Raw genomic sequence first — 22,235 nt, forward strand, 5'->3', positions numbered from 1 at the left:
GAAAGACACAAACCATCTACTGTTTCCTCAGGCAGGATGAGCATATACAGCCCAGGGTCCTGGAGAGGTCCTGGCTCGGCCGCCAAATCCCTAGGTGACCTCGGTCAATCACCGCCCCCTCTCATGCCTCAGTATTTCCCCTCAGGAAATGGGGGGCCTGAAAAGCCAACCCCATATATCCTCCAATTCTGATCCTAAGCTTCTAAGTTGGCTATCGCCTCTGCCTGTGGTTGAAATAGCACAAATTCCAAATGACTAGGGTTTGGTCTGCTGAGCCCCCCAAAAGTCCAAAACTGTAAGAATCCTCTTGGGTCCACTGTTTTTGGTTATCTGTTTCCTCCAGAGACTGAGAATAGGGGGTTTTGTCTCACCAAGGCTGTGCAGGTACAGCTGTCACTAGAGGGAGAGTCATAGTTCCCCAAACACTTGGCTTTCAAACTTCTAAAAAGGCATGTAAGGTAGAAGAAGCTAGAGTTTTGAGCCCCAACCTGCTTCCTAGCAGCAATGGTTCCCCCCTCTCAAAAATAGGAGACAGGTTCCCTTTGGAATACTGTCTAATATTTTAGTTCCTCTCCCCACAACCTGGCATCCAAAGCCTTGCAACCAAAGACACGGTGGAGAGGGATGTCAGACCACAGATGTTCTGGACTCCCCGCTCAGGGCCTGAAACTATGTCAGCCCCCTACCCCGTAAGCATGGCTGCCACACCCAAGGCAATACACAAGCCCCCATTCATCCACCCCACAGGATCCGGACACACAGATGCACATGTCTCATGATGCCTTAAATTGCTCCCATAAAACCGTGGCCTTGGGCCCTTTCTCTGAGGCTTCCAGGTCACAGGAAACAGGGCCACAGTCAGGTCTGGCAGAAGAGCTCCGAGCTACCTCTTCTCCTCAGAGATGCAGATGGCTGAGCACAGGACTGCAACCACGTCCCTTTCTGGAGGGGTTCTTGTCGGCCTTTGAAATTCCCCCCATCCCATCCAAGCTCGGCCTCGGAGCTCACTCCTTCACACGGCTTTCCACACTTAAGCTACTTAACTTTGCACTAACAACCTCTTAATTGTTGGGTTTCCAAAAAGTCTTGCAGAAATCCAGGGTGCAGACCCTACTTGCTTCGGGCTCACACTCTAGAGATGGCAGATTGGGGGGAGGAACGACCGGGCTCCTCCCACGACTCCCTGCCTGCCAGAAAGCTGTTGCTTTTATTTTTAATTTTATTTAAAAGGCGGATACAGGGTACCCAAGACACCACAATAAAATGACATTAACTGTAAAATTACATTATTAATTCTTTAATCTCACTTGAGGCTTCAAGCTGTTGCTATGTCCAATTATCCGTATAACCACCTGTCAGAATCCCGGCGCTATTTAACATTACCTCCAGGACAGCGGTGGGCCCGGTGGTCCGTCAGGTCTGCCAGACACTCGAAGTCCTGCTGACAGTGATCGCAGGTGTAAATTGACTCATCCTCCATGTCTTCATCGTCCTCATTTCTCTCCTCTTGACTTGTCACGCTGTTCCTGTCTTCCAGCGCGCGGCTGGCTTTCCGATCACACTCCGGCTCTCCTTCCAGGCCTCCTGCCAACAGGAAGAATACAGTCCATGTCAGCTGACGGGGTTTTGGGAAAGGGTTTTAAAAGAATCGCCCGGCATTTATTAAGATACATTTAATTACTCTACCTCCCAGGGTCCATTATTCTTGACACCTCTCAGTATATTAATATATGGGTTTTTTTTGTAGCGTGCAGTGCCATAATTCTCAACTAGATTCTTTAATTCTTGGTGCAAATCTTCTAGGGGGAATTCCTGTCATCTTCCCCCTGCGCATGGATGCTGGGGGTCATGACCCATCACGGAGGTGAAAATGCCTTTGCATTCTGTCTCCTGAAAACCCAATTCTCTTACGCACTTCTCCAGAGCCTCCATCCGCCACTCCTAAAGCACCTAAACATTTCGTTTCCCCCCCAGAGTCTTGCAATTTCAGAGCAAGGGAGATCTCTTAGCCAAGTTCCCCAGCCACACGGCTAGCCTCCCAGGGTGGTGATGTCGGCTCAGTTCTTTGCAAAGATGTCCTGATCCTGGAATCAAGGAAACATGTGCATTTGTAAAACCACAGATAGTCAAATCCCAAACTCAACTGCCCCTGAGGCCTCACTCATGCCCCGGGATTAGTCTAGACAGTGAGAACCAGCTTTGGAATCATCCGACCAATTTCTGTAAAATAAATTACCTATTCTGTGCTTAGCACTATGCAGACAAGTGGCCAAACTGTACGGGAAACTGAGTTCATGACCATAATGATGCCTTGTGTTTCATGTAGTGTTCCACATGCTTCTTCAAAGCCTCAATTACATATGCATAGCCTCCTCTCCCAGGCTTGCACATCCCAGAGCTAAGTGGGGTTCACACAATCATGTAGTCCTGCCCCTGCCCACAAAGCAGGGCAGCCTTGTTATTCCCATTTCATAGGTGAGGCACCTGACACCCAAGCAGGGGGATCCAATATCCAGAGCACCCAAAAGACATTTAACTCGACCTCCTAACTCCTGTCTGCTGCCCTTCCCTGCACAGCTGGGAAACGGAGCACAGCCTCAATCTGAGAGATTAATAGGGCACATCAAGAACTTGTAAATCAAAGTGCAAAAAAATCATGGTAAATAAAACACAGAGACGATATCAGTAATCCCAATAAATGTCAGTGGATTAAACTTCTTCATTAAAGTGCAGAGACTTGAACTGGGAAATCCACGGTATGCCCTGGAAAACAATCTACCCATCCAGAAACCAGCACTGAGGTGAACCCAAGAGAGAAATCTCTATTAAGTGGAAGAACCTCGTTGCAAACATACACGTATATGTAAAGAGGTGCGTGGACCCGCACGTGTGCACACAAGCGTGTCGCTTAAAACACTGCAGTGACAGCCAATGCCTTCCACACACAACCTCTAAATCCCCATGGACCAGTCACCAAAGCAAGAAAGAAAAACGAACCAAAGAATGCATTTGATTCGAGGTGGAAACCACAGTCCTGTAAATATTTCAATTTAGAAACAGATAATGTTGTAAGGGCTCTATTTCTCCCATCTGCACAAAACGCACACTTCCAAGCACCCAACGTCAGGAACCTGTGAACACAAATCAGCTCATCGGAGCGCCAGCTGCTGCCTTCCATGGCGGGGAACGTGGCCTGACACGCTGCTTGCAACAGCTCGGAAGCAGTAAAAATCAATGTTTCCATTTGTGGCCCATCACAACATCTCTCTTCTTACCAATTAAGGGATGTACAATTTTTAGGTTCTTCTATGATCAGAACACGCCAACTCCCGGCAATATAGAAATCCCATTAAAAGCCAGGCAGCATATTTATCTCAGGAAATCTGATCAGCTGCTGCTGTGGCGAGAAGAAATAGAAAGCAAAGAAATGAGAAATATCATTTGGAGCCTTCGATATTATAAGTCATCACACAACCACGGTTACACAGGCAAGCGCCCGTCTCTGAATTTCCTAGTTTACAGTCTCTTTCCTTAAAAAAAAAAAAAAAAATGTTCTGAAGTGGGGGGGGGGTGCGGGGGAGAAGCATCATTCCGGTTTTATCTACCACACCAACTCTCCAGATAGTAAGTTACATTCGGCACCACGCTTGTGCTACTTTACTTAACACACAATTTAATAGACATATTTAAATTATCCCCTTGTTACTTTTTTTTTTTCCTGGCCCTATTTACTTGGTAGCATTTTCCATAATAGCTCATCTAATCTACAACTGGAACCACAAACATTACAATGCATTTGATCTCTTTAAATCTGGTACATCCTGTTGACTCAGAAGTAGATAAATCAGAATGTCAACTCTTGGGTTTTTACAAGGCAAAAACCCATAAAGTCATCCAAGAGTATAAATCTGTTTTAAGGAACTGTCACCTCCCCTGCCACTATCTACTAATGGGAAGGCAAGGTGGCTGTGCACCAAGGGGCAGGGGAGGGGAGGCAAGCAAAGGTGGGGGCTTCCCCCATTCTCTGAGGTCCCGGGGCGGGGGGTGGGTCGCACAGCCCGCCAGCCTACCCCTCGGGAAGCCAGAGAGAGAAGACCAGTGGCCTGAAGGAGCTGGGGAGCAGGACCCCCCTGAAGACCCAGTCCTGGAGGGGCCTTCTGCAGCAGCAGCAGAATCAGGACCTCAAAACAGGAATTCCTCCATCCGGCTGGGCTTTCCTCCCCGCAAAGCACTTTCATTGCCCGCGGTCTCTGAACCTCACACAAGGGGAAAAGAGTAAAGGGTGCTATTTTTCCATTTGCAGAGGAGGAAACAGAGACTCTAGGGGGTCATCCAAAGCCATGCAGGGGACTTCTGACGTGAAGCAGCACGCCCTTCCCCCAGGCCTGGGGTCTATTGGAGCCCTAAGCGCCCCCCCACCCCGAGGCCCAGGAGGGGACAGCTCTGACAGAGCCATCCCCTGCAACACTCTTGGGGTCTCCTCATTTGCAGGCCCTTCTGGAGCAGCTACTCGGGAAGCCCGCAGAGACTAAATGGATGGATGGACCTTCGTTCCTCCGGTGATCCAGCTCGAGCTCATGGGGGGCGGCCCTGCCCGTCCGGGGTCTTGCCTCCATCCAGCCCTGTGAGTCCTTGCCCAAACCAGCACAGAGAAGGCAAGGGCTCGGAGGCCGCCACCAGCCCTGAGTCCCCACCCCAAGTCCTGCCCCGAGTTTCTGACACTGTGATCTCTGGCCCAAACGACAGGTGACCCACTGGTCTCTCCAACCACCCCTCCCAGAAGAAGCCAAGCTCAGCAGGCTGAGCGGCTCATTCTTCTCCCCACGGGCCTCGGGGGCTGGGAAGTACTTCCAGAGAACAGGCCCTGGAAGCTTTTCCCTCCCTCAGCTCCACCCCAGTCCTCCTGGGGCTGACTGGGAAGGCCAGAGCTGAGCAGGTGTGATTGGAGACCTCTCCCTGGGGGTCAGAGCTCCCCACCTCCCCAGCCCCACGCTGCCCCCTGGACCACTCACAGCCTAGTTGCTCTCGGACATGCACACCCTTGTGCACACCGATGTGCATTTGGGCCCTTCTCTGGCCAGGAGTCCACGAAGAGCAGCTAGCCCTTCTGGAGCAACTGCTGCGTGCCAGGAACCTTCTCTGAGGACACGGGTGCAAAGCAAGGCCACCAGCTTAATCACCCAGCTATACAGTCTCCCCACGGTAGAGACTCGATGAAAAACCATTGAGCAATCTGTAAACCCTTCACAATCATCTGCAGGGTCCTTGTCCCAGCCCCGAAGGTCCAGTAAGGGCTCTGCCGACCTCACTGACTTATTACCCCGGAGCCACACAGACCTTCTTTCAATCCCTTCAACTACAAGTTTGTTCCGCCCAGGGCTTCACACCCTTGTTCCGCTGGGACTCTGCCCCCAGCTAACAGGGTTCCCTCCAGGCCTGAGCACCAATGTCACATGGATCCCCAGTCCTCCTTCCCCATAGTGCCTTTCCCTTTGGCACAATGTGCACTCATGCTTTCGTGGGTTAACTTTCTTCCTCCCCCCACCACCGTGGCACCCTGCACTTTCCAAAGACAGCACCAGCAACACCTCCCATCCCACGTGCTCTTCTGTAGTGAGACCCTGCACTCACCCATCAGGAAGAGAGATCTAATTCCCCTCCACAATTGCCCTCTTGGCCTGGCTGGCCGCAGTGCCTCCCTTGACATTAGAATGTAACAAAAGCAATGTTCTAGGATTTCTGAGGCTAGGTCAGAAGGATTACAGCTTCCACGGGATCTCCTGGTCTCTCGGGACACTACCGAGTAGACCATGGCTGCCGTACCACAAGAAGCCCAGGCCACATGGAAAGAGTGTAGCTGCTCCAGTGGACAGCACCAGCAGAGCCCCCCCAACTGTACCAAGTGCCAGCCGTGGGAGTGCGCCATCTTGGATATCCAACCCCAACAAGCCTTCAGATGACAGATTCAACTCACTCGGCAAATACACGAGAAATATCAAGGGGGACCCCCAACCAAGTCCACTCCGCTCACAGAACTGTGTGAAATAATAAGCATTGTTTTTAGCCCATTGAGTTTTGGGGTGGTTTGTTAGAGAGAAACAGACAGCTGGAAAGCTCTGCTACCAGACCACAAGCTCCATGACGGCAGGAGCTCTGTGCTCGGTACTGTCTCCCCAGCCCCTGCGACAGACAGACACACGGTGGGGACTCAGTCAAGTTCAACTGAATGAAAAGATCGGTTTCAAAGAAACACGTCTCCAAATATTAACACAAGCGATTCGATAAGTATTATTAGGTTGAACTATACGAAGTTGCCATCTTCATGGGTCAAAGAAGTCGAATATTGGCCACCTCAAATGGTTCAACCTAATGTATGATGGGGCCACTCTGTCCTGCCAGCTTCTTCCTCAAAGCAGGAGACAGAGGATATGCTTACACTGGTGGGCCCACGACACCACATCCATACACCCCACAGTCCCTGAGCCCAAGATACGGGTTCGTGGAACTTTCTAGGAGCAAAGAGAGGAGTAACAAAACCCTCTCGATTCACCGCTTTTTATTAGAAAGCAGTGGATTGCCCTACCCCAGGCCTTAAAGAGCCTCACTGAACCACTGCCCACAAGAAAGGGTTTTCACTCAAGTGGGACCCTATAGAAAGGGTGCGTGGCAGAGACACCCAACGAGAAGAGTGCGGGCCCGTCCTCTTGAGGGAAGAGGTAGTAGAAACCAAGTCAGGGAGAGAGGGAGGCGGCTCTGTCTACACCCCTCCCCACTCCCACACCCTGAGTGACGCTGACCACAGCACTGTTCCACACTCACACCCTGTGCCCTCATCAGGTACGATCAGCATCCCCACTCTGCAGCTGAGAAGGCCACGGCTCAGGCCCACCCACAAGTCACACGTACTGGGAAGGGCTGGACCCAAACCCGGGCCTCCTGAGTACAGACCTCAACTCCTTAACCACCGCATGGGAGGGCAAAAGGGGGATGTCTGCGGAAGAGCCAAGCAAGGGACAGCTGGCTGAGCCCGGTGCCGGGAGAAAGGGAAAGGGGATCAGCCCCAAGGGGGCGGGGGCAGGCTGCCCACAGGCCACCAGGTCTGGGAACTGAACAATTCCTGCCTTCTCAGTGAGGCTTCTAGAGCTCGCGAGTCAGGGCGGGTGGGCCCTCACCGCTTCCAAGGGCCAGCGGAGGAGGCTTAGTCTGCGAGCACCAGGGAGGGTCTCCTGGCTCTGGCCCCGGGCCCCAGCCAGCACGAGAGCCAGCAGGGACCTCAGTAAGAAGGCCACCCCTTCTCTTCCTGGGAGGGACTGTGGGGGTCCCTCCCTTAGCCAGCAGTCAGCCCTGCGCACCCTGAGAACGAAGCAGGGACCAGCGGGGGTCCCAGCTCTAGGGCCCCAGGGCCGAGTACCTGCCCAGTGGAGGCCAGAGGCCCAGGACAGAGAAAACAAGGGCAGAGCTCCAGAGGCGTGAGATATCCCGGTGCCAGTAATCACACACGGTCATTCATTCTTTCCTTCGTTCACCCCACAAACAGGTATTGAACATCTACTGAATGCCAGGCATAACACGCACACATTTGCTACCCCATACGGGGTGCTCCCCGGCCTCATTCATCTTGGGGGCCTCAAAGCCCACATGGAGTCTGGCAAGGATGGGCTTGGCGAATGAGCCAATATATGAATCCACGGATGCCGGAAGGGAGGTACAGGTGGGAAATGCCGGCAGCGTGGGCCTCCGTCCGTCAGGGGCCCAGCTCCCAGTCTTCGCTGCAGTACCCCCACCACGCCCCTGAGTGACCTTGAGCAAGTCCCTCCCCTGCCTGACACTGACCTCTTATTGTCGGTGAAGAGCCTGCACGTGACGGACATGACAGGTGGAGGTGAGGCTTGCCCGACTGGACGGATGGCCGTGGATGCAAGAATCACGTGTGAGTCCAGGAGCCCTGTGGGGTTCAGAGGAGCCCAGAGGAGGCTGGGCTGGGCAGGCGGGAAGAGGCAAAGGTGCACGGCAAGGGTGCAGGGGAGCGGAGAGCAAAGGAGAAGCCGGGAACGGTGCCAGGGATCGGTGGGAAGGCCAACGAGTCGGCCCCCAGAGGACTGGAGCATCCCCCCACCGCCCCTCACCACTTCTCATCCTCTCCTGCGCGGACTTCGAAGGGCGGCGGCACCATCCCCCCCCCCACACACACCAACCAGAACCACTGGACAGTGAATTCGAGGCACATCCAGGGCTCGGCCGGGGAGCCCAACGGTGCAGGAAGCACGGGGCAGGGCTGTGCCGGCGTCCCGCGGGGCTGAGGGGGCCGAGCTGCTGCCCTACAGACTCTCATTAAGCGACGACACACCGGAGGCAGACAGCCAGAGTCACGCTCCAGGGACTGTCCAGACAACGGACAAAGAACGGAAAAGACGTGGAGCCAACCCGTCTGGGTTCCAGCCCACAGGCCGCAGCTTCCCAGATAGGGGACCTTGGACAAGTCCCTTACCCTCTCGGAGAAAAATCTAAGTTCAATTATTGTAATGCAGTAAAATATATTACACAAAGCCTGGCGCACTAGAAAACTCGAGAGAAGCATGGCCGCGATCTGGTCTTATGGGTGCTGTCATCACTCAAACCAGCGCATGACTTACTCTGGAGCCGGAGCACGAAGGGAGTTCTAGCAGAGCCTAAGGATGGAGAATGTCAGGGCACAGAGCCACCCAAAGCATCCTTACAGACGAGATAACCCCTTGGGGACACCTGGGTGGCTCAGTTGGTTGGGCGACTGCCTTGGGCTCGAGTCATGGTCCCAGAGTCCCGGGATCGAGTCTTGCATCGGGATTCTGGATCCATGAGGAGTTTGCTTCTCCTTCTGACCTTCTCCTCTCTCATACTCTCTCTCACTCCCTCTCTCTCAAATAAATAAAGAAAATCCTTAAAAAGAAAAAAAAAAGAAAAGAAAAGAAAGGAAAGGAAAGGAAAGGAAAGGAAAAGAAAAGAAAATTCCCTGGAGCAGGGGAGGACAGTCCTGGGCTCGAGTCCGGGCTCCCCCTTCCGCCGCCGTGACCTTGTATAAGTGACAAGCCCACCTCCTCCTGGAAACAGCGGGACCTCTGCCGGGGTTGGGGGGGGGGTCTGTCCTACCGAACCCCCGGGGCCCACGGTATAGACACGTTGACTTTGCAATTCACAAGCCCGTTCTCCTGCGCGATCCCCCTGTATGTAGTTGTGGGGCTCCCAAGAGAATTCCTAGTCTAGGAAGGTGTCTACCATTTCCAAAGTGATTTTCCTAGAGCAACATTTTTCTGTAATAGAGAACGCATACTCCATCCTAACAGCCTGCCTGTTTCCTAGGGAAAAAAAAAAAAAAAAAAAGAGGGTTTTACTAGCAGCATGCTCCCCAGGGCCAGGGTGGGAGGAAGCACCTCCAGAACCTGGGCACTGGGTCGAACCCCTGGCTTAACCTGAGCTTGCTGCTGGGCTCTGCCTGTAGGGAAGGACCGTCTCTGAGAGTACTTTCTCATGCACGCCTGGGCTGGTGGGATGGAGGCCGGGAGGGGCTGGGCCAGGAGCCTGCCAACCCCAATTAGACATTCTGCTCGTGCATCCGTGGCTGGCCCCAAATTCCACGAGGCAGCCACTATTTATCTTCAGATCTGGAATATCTGCAGTGCGGGTAGCAGGATAACATTTAACACTCAGCCTAAAGGGTCCCCTTGGCAGGAGAGCTGTAGGCAAATATTTTAACACATAATTTGCTGTCCAAGTTCCGCTTCTTAAATAAGGAAGCAACTTCCGGATGGCTGTCTTGGGGGTGGGGGCGCACACCTGTTGCTCCCCTGTCAGTGTTGAGGGCGTTGTGAACGGGATTTCAAAGCCACGGTCAGTCAGACACTGATTGGCTGCACCACACTAAGCCTCGCTGGGACGCTCCTCCCCGGCTGACGATGCAGGACCCAGCACCAGGCCTCCTTCTCTAACCATAGAATGGACTAGAATCTTCTGGAGGGGGTCCTCTTTAGTTGCCAGGAATTCTAGAACCTGAACCCCAAAGGATTCGCAGCATAGAGAATGGTGATCACTTTCCTCAGACCAGATCTTTTAATTCATTTGCATCCCTTACCCAGGGATCCGTGGCCCCACAAGGGAGACGTTACCCTGTAACAACTGTAATGTAATGACACCCATTTCACAGAAGGCAAAACCAAGGTCCAAAAGGGTGAGTGAGGCTCCCCTCCCCCATCACTCAGCCCATGACTGGACCAAAGTTCACAACCCCAGTGCCCTCTACTGTTACAGAAATGAATAGATCAGGTGGGGGAGGCTGGGGCAGACAGACACCCACCCAAGGGGGTGTCCCCTACTCAAAAGCTCTATCTCCATGGTCAGAATAAGGAAAAGTGATGCTAAGCGCAGCTACATCGGCTGACTTCTGTTGTTTTGTGTTTTGTTTTTTGTTTTTAAACAAGGAAATCCATACTTTTACGTGACATCCCTGGATTTTCAAATGTTGACTTCAAGTTTTAGGAAGCAAGACGTGGACAAAACAATAGGCCTTGGAGGGCTGGACGCAGTCTGGGGGGCCCTTGTCATGAAGCACGTCCAGCGGGATCCGCAGGCACCCTGAGCCCATGGCGCTCAGCTCCTTCTCCACCAGACAGGAAGCCTGTTCTCTGGGCGGCGAGGGAAGCATCCCTTCTTTGGAGACTTAGAACCTGCGTTCAAGTCCTCCCCCGTGTGACCTCAGTGGCTTAGGCTTCTGGGCCTCCCTCTCCTCCCCTAAAAAATGAGGATGATATCACTGTCTCCTGCTCAGGTCGCCCCAGGTCTCTGCCACCCGGGGCCCTGGCAAGCAGCAAACTCCCCAAGAGCTGGGACACAAACGCCACACACATAAAGTCAGTCAACAAACGTTTGCTGAACTCCTACTGCGTGCCGGTCCTTATTCTCGGTGCTGTATGTGCATCGAAGACCAAAACCACAGCTGTTGAACGGGGGCAAGGCTGACATTCCATCAAAAGCTCCTGGCCCTTTGGGGTCCATACTTGGAGGACGAATGCATGACGACCCTCCCAGAGGATGCTCAAGTGCTGAGCCCAAACCCAAAGGCAGAGAGAGGCGGCGGCTGCCCCCAGACCCAGCTCCCAACTCCCGGCTCCGATGGACAAGGAAAGGAGCAGAAAGAAAAAGGTGGTAGGTGAGGAGGGAACGAGAGAGGGATGGAGCAGGAAGGGAAGAAAAAGCAATCACAGTCACCCCCACCAAAAGGTGGGGGGGTTATATTTTTCCAGCAAGTCGTTAACAGTGTCACTCCTCCGAGCTTCACCATCTTAATAAAACTGATCTCGCCACATGCAGTAATGAGGAGCGGTCAGACAAAGCCACCCTGGAACCATGAAAATTGTGCGCCGGGACCTCCTGAGGCTGTGACCACTCTGCCCGATCCTCGCTGTCATGTTTGGTCTCCGACGGCTGCTGGGAAGGAGGAGATGGAGGAGCGGGCCGGAGGTAGGCAGGGGAGGGAGGGCGGTAGGGCAGCATGGGGAGCTCGATAAATCCAGCTAATTTGTGGCCTGGAGCTCCTAATTGCTCCCGGTCCTGGAGCAAGACTCAAGGCAAGGTTGCTGGGGCACAAATCACCCCCTGGCGGCCAGGACAGAAAGAGGAGCCCCTGTGGGGAAGAGAAGGGGGCAGGGAAGGGCTGTGTGCCCCTAAGACTGCAACAGCGGCCAGGCTGAGCCAGTGGCTCAGGGTCAAAGGCAAACACAGGTGATGCAGACAGAGCCCAGAGTCCCGGGGCCACAGCGAGGTCACTGGGGGAGTCCCGGCACCTCACACCCTCCCTGGACCTCGGCTGCCTCCCGTCTGTAAATGAAGGCATGGACCATGGAGCAGCAATATTTAAAACCGTGCACCTTAGCGACTCATCCCTGTCCCGGGGGGCAGGTATGGGACTGGGGGCGGCCTGAGGGCAAAACTCCAATGCATCAAGGGAAGCCCACTCTGTCCACTTCAGATTCTGGAACCCCACAGGGCAGTGCTTTCTAGGAATTCCACTGCAAGACCAGAACATGTGCAAAATTTCCCCCAGTCAACTCGCCCTCACTGTCCGTGGCCCAGTACAATGAACCTTCAGCCCCCCAAGGTCAGTCACCCATGAGCTCAGGACACTCCCTAGGCACTTCTCCTACCTGCTCTGGTCACAACAGCCACAGCCCTTTCTTTGCAGGACCCCTGACCATCTCCTGTGTCAGTGTGCAGACCCCAGGCAGGTCAGGTCAACAAGAGTCTCACTCATCTTGCTGCCCCTCCCCTACCCAGCACCCAGCCTCGGGCCAGGCCCAGAGCAGGGACTCGATACACACTTGTGGAGTGAACACGGGAACAAAACCATCTGGAAAGGTCCTTCCTACTCTGACACTCAGAGATCCAGCTCCAGGCTGGGCATCTCTGGGGAGGGTCGAAAACGGGCACAAGTCCGGGAAGAGGTCCCTAGTCCTGCCTGCCGCCCCAAGATGCAGAGGGTGGCAGGGATTCCCCACCCTTGGTCCTCAGGAACCACCCACCCAGACTCCCCGGCTGCCGCCCAGCCCTCCCCAATGACCCTCTAACCCCAGTCTCCCATCCGGGCCCGGGAGGCCAGGAGCCACAGTGGAAATGCTGTGTAAAGCCTTTAAAAATTAACAAGTTTCTGGGCATGGAGACAGCCTGGTGTGCAGCAGCGTTCCAGGGAATACTGAAGCAGCGCCTGGAGAATGGGGAGCGTGTCTGATGGAGTGGTTCTCACCGTGTTGTTGCTACTGTGGGAGATGCCAAATGGTGGCACGCTCAGCTTGCCAGCAGCCGGATCCCACTGAACCCCTGGGCCAGGCCCCCCACTCCTCCAAGGGCCCATTGCGAGCAGAGGGCTTTTCTAGGAGACCACAGACGTCCCTCCCCGCTTAACCTCACCCACTCGCTAAGGCCTGCCAGCTTTCCACGGATTTCCCTCTGGCCCACAAAAGGGTGTCAAGTCCTACACGCAGGCTGTAAGACATTCCAGAAATTTCCAAAAAACAAAAAAACAAAAAAACCAAACACCGTAGATCCTGAGACAGCTGACAGAACAAAGCCAAGGGCCCCACACAGCACATGGGAAGGGCCGACCCTCAGGCAGGGCGCCACCCCCCCCTTCCCAGGGGATGGATTTAAGTGGGCGGTGCACTGGGCCCACTCACGCCAAGTCGAGGGGAGCCGGGAGCCTGCATTGGGAGAAACATTCCCACACAATGAGGAACGGAGAGACCTGGAGAGAATTAACCACAGATCAAAGGTCAAGTGGGCAGCGCAAAGGAAACTTCCAGACCCACCCCAGGGGCCCGGCGGCCTCCTCTGCAATGGCCAATATCCGCGTGATCTATATGCACGCGCACACCCGCACCCCCCGCTCATCCTCAAACCGTCACTTAACTCGGATGTCAAACGGCTTGCGATGTTCTTTAGTCAACATGAAGCAGAAACCTTTTATTAAATGCTGCTAATTTTTTATTGATCACACTGTGAATCATTTCATTTTCCATTACCGCGAACGTCTCCTATCAGGGCTCCACGATTACGCTTCTTTATTCCGTCTCAAAGCAACTTGTCACTTTTAATCAGTTTTCGGTTTCAGTATAGCTCAAAAAATTAGAAAGCGGGCTCTTCTGTATTCTTACTGCTTTTGTTTTAAAAAAATAAATAAGTAATAAAAGTTTCCATACAGGAAAGGTTATTATACTTGGAATAAATATACATGAATCAAATTCAAATGAGATTCCTCCCTGACTCTAACCAATTTTAGCATTAGCTTTTATAATTTTTTTAGGTTTATTTTCACGGGAAGACTGTTCCTAATTATTGCTCGTGCTCTCCCAAAACACTTATGTTACTAAAGTGTGAAATGTCTTCTAACACAAAGACAGATCTCTGGGAAGTAATTACAGAAATGCATTCAGGGGCAATAATTCTATATTAGCTGTCAGCGGCAGACATCCTCTGAAAGGCACTTGTTATGAAGGAATTATTTGTGTTACCATTGAAGGCATGGCAGGCAGGCCCAAACTGAAAGACTGCGTCCGACCAGAAACACGGGCTTCCTCATCAAGGGTCAAATTAAGTTTAAATCATTACCTTGAAGCCAAGCAAACGCATACCTGACGGTCTATTGTGGAGACGTTTGTGAGACGCACTCAAGCGCAACGTGGTCTTCCCGTTCCCAGCGTGGTGCAATTACCCTGAGTCTCAAAAGGATTCTGCCAGGAGCTTGTCACAATAGGGAGAGAGGAGGTGGCCGGGTGTCTATTAAATGCTAACTCATGTCACCGAACAGAATTTTCAAGAATTATAAATTGCCGCGATGCCTCGCAGCTGACCCCCTCGCGTTAAGAAGAGCCCAGAATGTTATCAGGAAAGCGCAAGAATTTGCATCAAAGGCAGGAGAGGACTCTCTGTGGGGAGCCCAAGGGGTTGCACTGGAGGGGACAGGGACCCAGTGGACTCTCTCCTTGCCCCATGCAGGTTACAGGTGGGGTCTGGGCAGCTAGACTGGCATGCTGTGGGGCGGAGAAACAAGGCTACGATGAGGACAGGTGGAAGTAACATTGGTGGGAACCAGGGAGGTGACCTGCATTGTTCTCTGACTTTTGTCCCAAAATCTCGATGTGACCTGGGGCCCGTCCAGTCATCTCATCTCTGAGCCTGAGTTTCCCCACCTTTCACCTGTGTCAAGGATATTAGATGAACAGCTAGAAACAAAGAAGGGGCAGCATTAGCTTTTCCGGCTCCGGGCCTGGTCCTCCCATCTGTAAAATGGCAGGATTGGTTCTAGGAGCCATTCCAGGAGCGGAGAGCCGTGAGAAAGCTTCAGGAGAAGTGCAGAGTTATCTTCCCAGGTCCAGTGGGACCCACAGACATCTCCGGGGATCTAGGGACCTGTAGGATCCTCAGTTTCCCACCTCTGAAAAGCACACATAGATCACTGCCCTGGGTGGTACTCGTAAATCAAAGAGGAGACAGAGACCTAGGCCCTTTCATCTGCTCACTCACTGCTGTTTCCAAAGAGACTGGTACTTTCTAAGACGGCTCAGGACAAAAGGCAGGAGAGCCACTTCCTTGAAACAGCACAGGGCAGGGCTACCCTGAGCAGTGGCAGTGGTTAGCACCCCCCTCCTTCCCCGAGCCTGGCCACCCACCCTGACGTGCCCTGGGGCCAAGCTTCCCATTCTCCCTTGGAGGCTAAATGGGGCTACTGAGAGAACACATTTTCTGGAGCCACAGGGAAAGAAGTCACCTAACATGACAACAGGGAGAGCAGAGCTGATGGACGAACGCGAAGAGGGGATGAGCGGGATTCACAAGGTGTGAGCCATGCCCTTGGACCCAGTCATTCCACGTCAAGGTTACTATGCTTAGATGCTCCTGAACCAAAGTTCATTGTGAGGCTCTCCACCTCACAATGGTTGACAACAGCCAAAGAGGGAGGCAGCGTCTACATTCCCATGGAGAAGACGGACGGCACATGAAGGGTAGTGCACTCACAGAGTGGGCCCCACGCCGCAATGAGACAAGCATCAGCAAGGATCCGTGTCCCAAACAAGACTTGGAGAGAGAAAGAAAGCGAGTTGCTAAAGACCAACAATGGCAAATAAGTAAACAAAAAAGATAAGCTATGGCAATATAGTAAAATATGACAACATTTACAGGAAGTTTAAAACATGGGCCAAGAGCGTGTCTATACTGTTCAGACGTATTTCCAGAAGAAAGACATACAGGGAAATGGCACACACCAAGCCCCGGACAGAGGGAGAGAAACACCACTCTGAGCTCCAAGGGTGACCCACAGTGTCCTGTCCCTCAAACCGAAGGGTACACCTTGGGTGGTCGTTACTCTCTTTACATATCTGAAATACTGTATAATAATTAAAAAAAAAAAAAAAACTATGGCTGAATAGTTGTTCAGATGGTGCATGACTTGGGGAATGTTTGATAGAGAAGGCTGGGAAGGGAGTCAGTGCCATCCACGGTTTTTGCAGACCCTAACACCCACGGGATCGTTCCCAGACCACGTGGCAGGTCAGTAGCGGCAGCGCCGCAGCCGGTCCCCGGATGTGCGTGTCCTGCCTCGGCCCTCCTCTCCTTCCCTACACCCAGTGTGATGCAGGTGAAGGAGGGAGTGTCCAGTTTGAAGAACTATATGGCATATAAGGACTTGGTTCTGGAGCGAGAACTTTTGTCGGTCTCGTTCACTGCACAATCCCAGCCTCCAGACCAGCGTCCAGCACATAGTAGGTGCACAGTAACTATTTGCCAAGGGAATGAATGAATGAATGAATGGACGAATGAATGAACATGGGGCTGAATGAACGTGGTGCCCCTTAAAGCAGACCCTCTTGGACAAGACCCCTTTGCTGGACAAACACCAAGCTAGTCATCTTTAAGGAAATGGAGATTTTTCCAGTTTCGTGGCAAAAAAAAAAAAAAAAAGAAATCAATGCTCCAACTCTGACTTCTCACCAATTTTCTGACCCGCCGGTGAGTAGGCTGAGATTGTGAGTCACGGCTGAGTCTGGAAAACCACCTTTGGGGAGAGGAGAATGGAAAACAGTCTAATTGAAGGAGGATCCAGGTACTGCCTAAAACCCATCCCTGGCTCCCTTCCATGAGCACACATCGCATGGAAAAAATTACTCAAACTCTCTCTATAGGAAAGCGTCTGATGGTTAGGCCGGCCAGAAGGGGCTGGTTGCTAAGAAATCACACCAGGCAATGTCAGACGATCACTTGCTATAGCCAAGATACAGTCAGGGTCAGAGTTCAAAACCATGTCTGGAAATCTTTGCAGCAAAGCCCCTTTTCTGGGCAGGGAGCAGAGAAAACAAAGCCATCTTGTCGGGCACCCACTGTGACCTCTGCCCCGCAAGGTAGGTACTATTCCGGCCTCAGTTACAGACGGGGAAACTGAGACCCAGAGAGGGGAAGGTTACAAGGGTGGTGGGTGGCAGAGCTGGGATTCCAGTCTCCAAGAGATGGGTGCTCTGTCTAAGCGTGAACAGGCTTCCCCAGGATACCGGCTTCTGAGATCCTCTGGGTTCACCCCTCTAGAGCAGAATGGGGTGAATAGTGAAGTCCATTCCGCGGCTTGACCACAGCCTTCGGGGTCAGTGCTGAGTTTCCATATGGTCCAGGTGCTGTCGTCCCAGCTCCACTGCGTTAAATTAAGAGATTAGGCAGGTGGATTGTCACCTCTTTCTTAAGCCAAGACACACCCCAGAAGGGTGACCAGAAGCACAAAGACCCACCAAAGGCATAGACACCAGGGAGTGGGACCTCACAGAGACCCCAGCTAAGCTGGGCACAGGTACCCCAACGTGGAGGCATTCCTGCCCAGAAATGCCCAAGCTGGGGTTCGCCCAGACATCTCACAGGAACCCCCATTTCCAGACCCTGGGGCTGAAGCCAGGAGGGTATCAGCCCAGTCAGGGCTCCCACCTGGCTTCTTCCCCAGAACCACTTCTGTATTTCTGAGTCACTTTCCTTCCTACAAAAAGGAAGTTTTGTCTTATTTCTGATTACAAAGACAGCAGCAACCAATGTGGAAGACACGATGTCGGACAGACAAGCATCAAGAAAACCGTCGCCATCACGGGCTATCTCACCACCACGAGGTCTGCGCGGCGAGCTCTCTGACAAGGCACAGACAAGTTCACAGACCCGCGCAGTGATCATCTCATGAGACGGGGATCCCGAGCCACACGCCACTGTGAGACCTTCTTACCTCAACCCTGCATCATGGCCGCTGTTCCAGGAACAGCTTTTGGAGTCTGCCTTTAAAGTTTCATTTAGAAGGAAACTTGAAGGTTCCCAGCTCCTTGCGAAATACAAACAAACCCCAGTAAATGAACTGCGGGGGGACATGGTTGCTCATTTTTCCTAGAAAAGACTTCCTTGCTCTGCAAATCTGCAGATCTGCAAATCTGCAAATGGGTTCACCCAGTGACTTTGCGTTAGATTCTACGAGTGTGCATGGGTTTCTGGAGGTGCAGGTCAAAGGGCCACCTGGGATGGCATCACCTGGAGGCCCGGCCTATTAAAATGCAGAGGACCCACCAGCCTCCACTCTCTGACTATGGGGCTCGGAAATCGGTATTTTTTTTTTTTAAAGATTTTTATTTATTTATTTGACAGAGAGAAAGATCACAAGTAGGCAGAGAGGCAGGCAGAGAGAGAGGAAGGGAAGCAGGCTCCCCGCTGAGCAGAGAGCCTGATGTGTGGCTTGATCCCAGGACTCCGGGATCATGACCTGAGCTGAAGGCAGAGGCTTTAACCCACTGAGCCACCCAGGCACCCCGGAAATCGGTATTTTAAACAGCCTCAGGATGCCAGTCGTTAAGTAATGTCCACATGTATTTAAAATGGAGTGGAAATAATAACGATCTTCCAACATGATATGTCAGTCACCACACTACACCAGGGAGCTGACTCCCCGTGACAAAAACTTGCTCTGGGCCTCAGCGCGGAGTCGGGTGTGCGGGATGGCATGGTCCCAGGGCCTGGCCTTCTTCTCTTCAAAATCTTTTGGGCCTGGACTTCCCACTGCACAGGAGACAAGGGGCGGGCGGCGGACAGTGTGGGCAGCCAAGCTTGAAGGGAAGGTCGCCCTCAGCCCGTGACCCTGCAGAGGGGCCCGAGAGCCCCGTCCGGCTGTCACTCACACATGTGCACACACACGCACACACACGCACACACACGCACACTCTGCAGCCCCAGGGCAGTCCAGCCGGGGCCTCTCCCCCACACCCACTGATCCCAGGCAAAGACGAGCAAATGCCCACTCCGGGAATTCTCAGTTGGCAGCTTCCACTCTGCCTTCTCTTTTCCAACGACCAGCCAAGGAGGTTTCCCCTCTCCTGGGCATGGAACCAGGATGGCTCCTGGCTTTTGTCACTCACAGGGGCCAAGCCAGAAGGGCTTCCGGGAGCCCCTCACTGTCCTGTCCTCGGGGGAACCCAGGTGGGGGAAGTGAGCTGGATGTTTCTGGGAAGCGAGCTCCTCGGGGAGCCGCCTTCCCCTCTCTCTGCCAACTACGGGCTCTGAATCACAGAGCAGCGCCGGCACCCACGGCCACAGGAAGAAGGCGGTGGACCCCGGCGCCAGCCCCTGCTCCTCTCCAGCTGAGACGCATAGGAGCATTTAAGGTACATCCATTTAGGCACAAAACATTTCCCAAGACTTATGAGGTGTCAATGATGTGTCACTGTCCTCAAACACAGCAGGGAAGAAGGAAGACATAGCCTCCGTTGGGAGAAAGACGGCAAACACATAGAGGCACAATCCCTCCTGCACGCGATGAGCCCTTTGAAGGAAATGAAGAAGGGGGGCAGGACGTGGATTGGCCAGCTCCAGGGGGGTAAACTGCCTTGCTGAGGGGGGACGGAAGCTCAGTGGCCAAGGAGGAAAAGGAACCAGCCCATCCACACACAGAGAAGAGCATTCCGACAAAGCAGCATGGAGCCCAAAGGGGCCAGAGGTGATAGAGAATCGGGTCCATTCCGAGAACAAACGTAGGCAAGTGTACCAGCAGTGCAGACTCAGGAGAGCAGCCTGAGTCCCGTGGACACGCCATCAACTCCTGGATGTGACCACAACCGGGAAAGAGCCCAGAACCAGCATTAGTATCTCGATTCGGGGCAAACGTGAAACATCCAGACTGAAGACAGATGGCAGGTGCATGTGTACAAATGAAAGATGGAGACCCTCTACACCAGGATTCAGCTTGATCCCAACTCGTTGGCAAACACTTCGCACATCCAAGTGCTGGCTTAGCAGGACCCGTTCTGCGCAATCTGCATGCAAACACCTCGGCCCGGCCACCAGCGGTGAGGTCAGACAATGCTCGAAACCCACCGTTAACCACGGTCGGCTGAGTTTTCTGGCTTATCAAAGACGGGATTATACTGAAAACCATGCTGCTATTCCAAGGGGTCAGGAGAGAAAGTACAGCACCACACACGCATGGCCTCTGCTTACCAAGATGATGATAGGATCGGCCGCAAGAGCCCAGCTCTGCCAGACCTGGGGGCAGGAGTGGGGGTGCCTATCCAGGCAGGCCCTGGAGTCCCCATCTCAGAACCCTTAAACCACTGCCTGTAACCTTGGAAAGATCGGAGTGCCACCTAAGAGGCACACTGAAGAGGTTCTGCAGCCCCTGGGAGCAAGGATCTTAGCCAAGATGCCACAGTAAGAAGGTAGCAAAGGAAGAGTAGCAAGCTCCTCTCAGGACCCTGGTCCTGCCTGGCCAAGCTCCCAGAGATCAAGCCCCTGAAGAACAACACTGGGCTGAGGGGCCACACCTGTGTGACAATGTCATCCACCCTGCCCGCCATGCCTCAGCCTCGGAACCCAAGAACTTGGACCACATGGCAGTGACGTAGCCTGGGAAGGCGTTTGAAACAGGTGGTTTGGTGCTTCCACAAACCCCAGGCCCACCGGGGGGACCCTGTCAGTGGCTGTTCCCCACCCCACCTGGCCGGGATCAGGCCCGGGACACAACAGAGTGGCAATGTGCTCTCCTGCCCGCATGGCTGCTCTGGACTTCTAGCCCCGGCACCGGCTGTTTAACTGACTTAGGGACCCGGAGGTTCCCATCTCTGACAATGGCAGCGCCATCAGAGACTTCGAGTCCTGGATCTCTCTCTGAACATCCCATCTTTGGAAAAGAAGGGAGCAGCGAGGAAGGCAGGAAAACTGTCTACAGACACTGAGACTCTAAATGAGCAGAGCCTTGTCCCGGAGAATGACAGGCACAGAACCAGGGCCTGTGGGGCGGACTCGGTGGAGAACCTGCATCAACTCATCGTGTGGCCAGAGCACATGGGTTGGACCGTGGACGACTGGAAAGGCAGCCCTGTGTCACAGCTCATGAGCTGTACACCTGAGCTATATAACCTCTCCAAACCTCAGTTTCTTCCTCTGTGAAATGGGAGGACAACAGTGTGGGAGGTGTGGCAAGGATGATATGAGAGAGCCGTGGGCCTCATTTGCTCTGCAGTTCATAACTGTGGGTCTAATGTGTGCCACGCCAGGCAGTGTCCTTGGGCTGGGGGAGCAGCAGTCAACAGCACCGACAAAATCCACTAGGGTAGCAAGGGAGAAAATCCCAGGTGGTGATAAATGCAGAGTAGGGGACTGAAACACGGTCCGTGGGGTAGGAAATGATGACAGGCAAAGAGGCAATATCACCACAGGCATGACAAAGGCCTTTCTGGGAACCGGTGTTTGAGTAAATGCTTACATGGCACAAAGAAACCAGACAATGGAAAGGTGGAGGGAAGCCACAGCAAGTGCCAAGGTCCTGGGGCTAGCAAGCTGAGAGGCTCAGGAATAGAAAAGGTCAACATGAGTGGGTGAGGGCCGGGTCCAGTAGGATTTTATGAAAACAGAACCAGAAGTTTGTGTTTAATACCTCCTCCCTGTCCAGAAAGAGAGGACAACGACACTGCACACCCCATCCCATCACCCTAATTACTTGATTCCAGAAGCACTCACAAGTTTACACCTTTGTTTATTGTCTCCTGACACTCAATCCAATGTAAGCTCTAGGACAGCAGGAATCTCCCCCTTGGGTCATTGAGCAGTCCTTACTGCCTGGCCTAGAGGAGGGTCTCAATAATGTCAGTTTAGGGGCGCCTGGGTGGCTCAGGGGGTTAAAGCCGCTGCCTTCAGCTCAGGTCATGATCCCAGAGTCCTGGGATCGAGCCCCACATCGGGCACTCTGCTCAGCGGGGAGCCTGCTTCCCCCCCCACCTCTCTGCCTGCCTCTCTGCCTACTTGTGATCTCTCTCTCTCTCTCTCTCTCTCTCTCTCTCTCTGAGTGTCAAATAAATAAAATCTTAAAAAAAAATAATGTCAGTTTAATTAAGTAATTATTGACACCCAATAAGTGCTCAATAAATATAATGATTCAGGCTGCCACTAGGGCCCAGGCTGCTTTGTGAGAGGATGAGCCTCTCGTCACTGGAAGTATTCAAGCAAAGCCTAGAAGAACACATGTTGGGGACCCTTGGCATCAGGAGGGGCTTGGATGGTGGGGGCTCCAGGTTCTCTCCCTTTCTAAGAGCTGCCAGATCTGCCCTCTGCCCTGTGCCCGGGAGCAGCCAGCTCCTGTCACCGTGAGCAGAGAGCCGGGGACAGACATTGTCTGAGGGACTGGGCTGCACGTGACAGAATTTGGGCGACGC

The 22,235-nt window shown here is 53.2% G+C and overlaps 1 protein-coding gene across 2 annotated transcripts in view; it reads right to left on the minus strand.

Annotated features, from left to right (window-relative positions):
* The window catches only part of LOC111157369 (zinc finger protein 423), a 279,005-nt gene that overhangs the window by 221,512 nt on the left and 35,258 nt on the right, over positions 1-22,235 (minus strand). Inside the window, exons 1-2 of one of the 2 annotated variants that reach the window (XM_022518721.1) lie at positions 7,834-7,882; positions 1,384-1,584 (exon numbers count right to left, since the gene is read on the minus strand). In XM_022518721.1, the coding sequence (XP_022374429.1) occupies positions 1,384-1,480 (97 nt within the window). In that variant the 5' untranslated portion in view covers positions 1,481-1,584; positions 7,834-7,882. Of the gene's footprint in view, positions 1-1,383; positions 1,585-7,833; positions 7,883-22,235 lie in introns of those variants that run through there. The other variant, XM_022518720.1, reaches the window with a different exon arrangement.

Source organism: Enhydra lutris, unplaced genomic scaffold (genome assembly GCF_002288905.1).
Source record: "Enhydra lutris kenyoni isolate GAN:26980312 unplaced genomic scaffold, ASM228890v2 scaffoldscaffold54, whole genome shotgun sequence".
NCBI classification, from domain to species: Eukaryota; Metazoa; Chordata; class Mammalia; order Carnivora; family Mustelidae; genus Enhydra; species Enhydra lutris.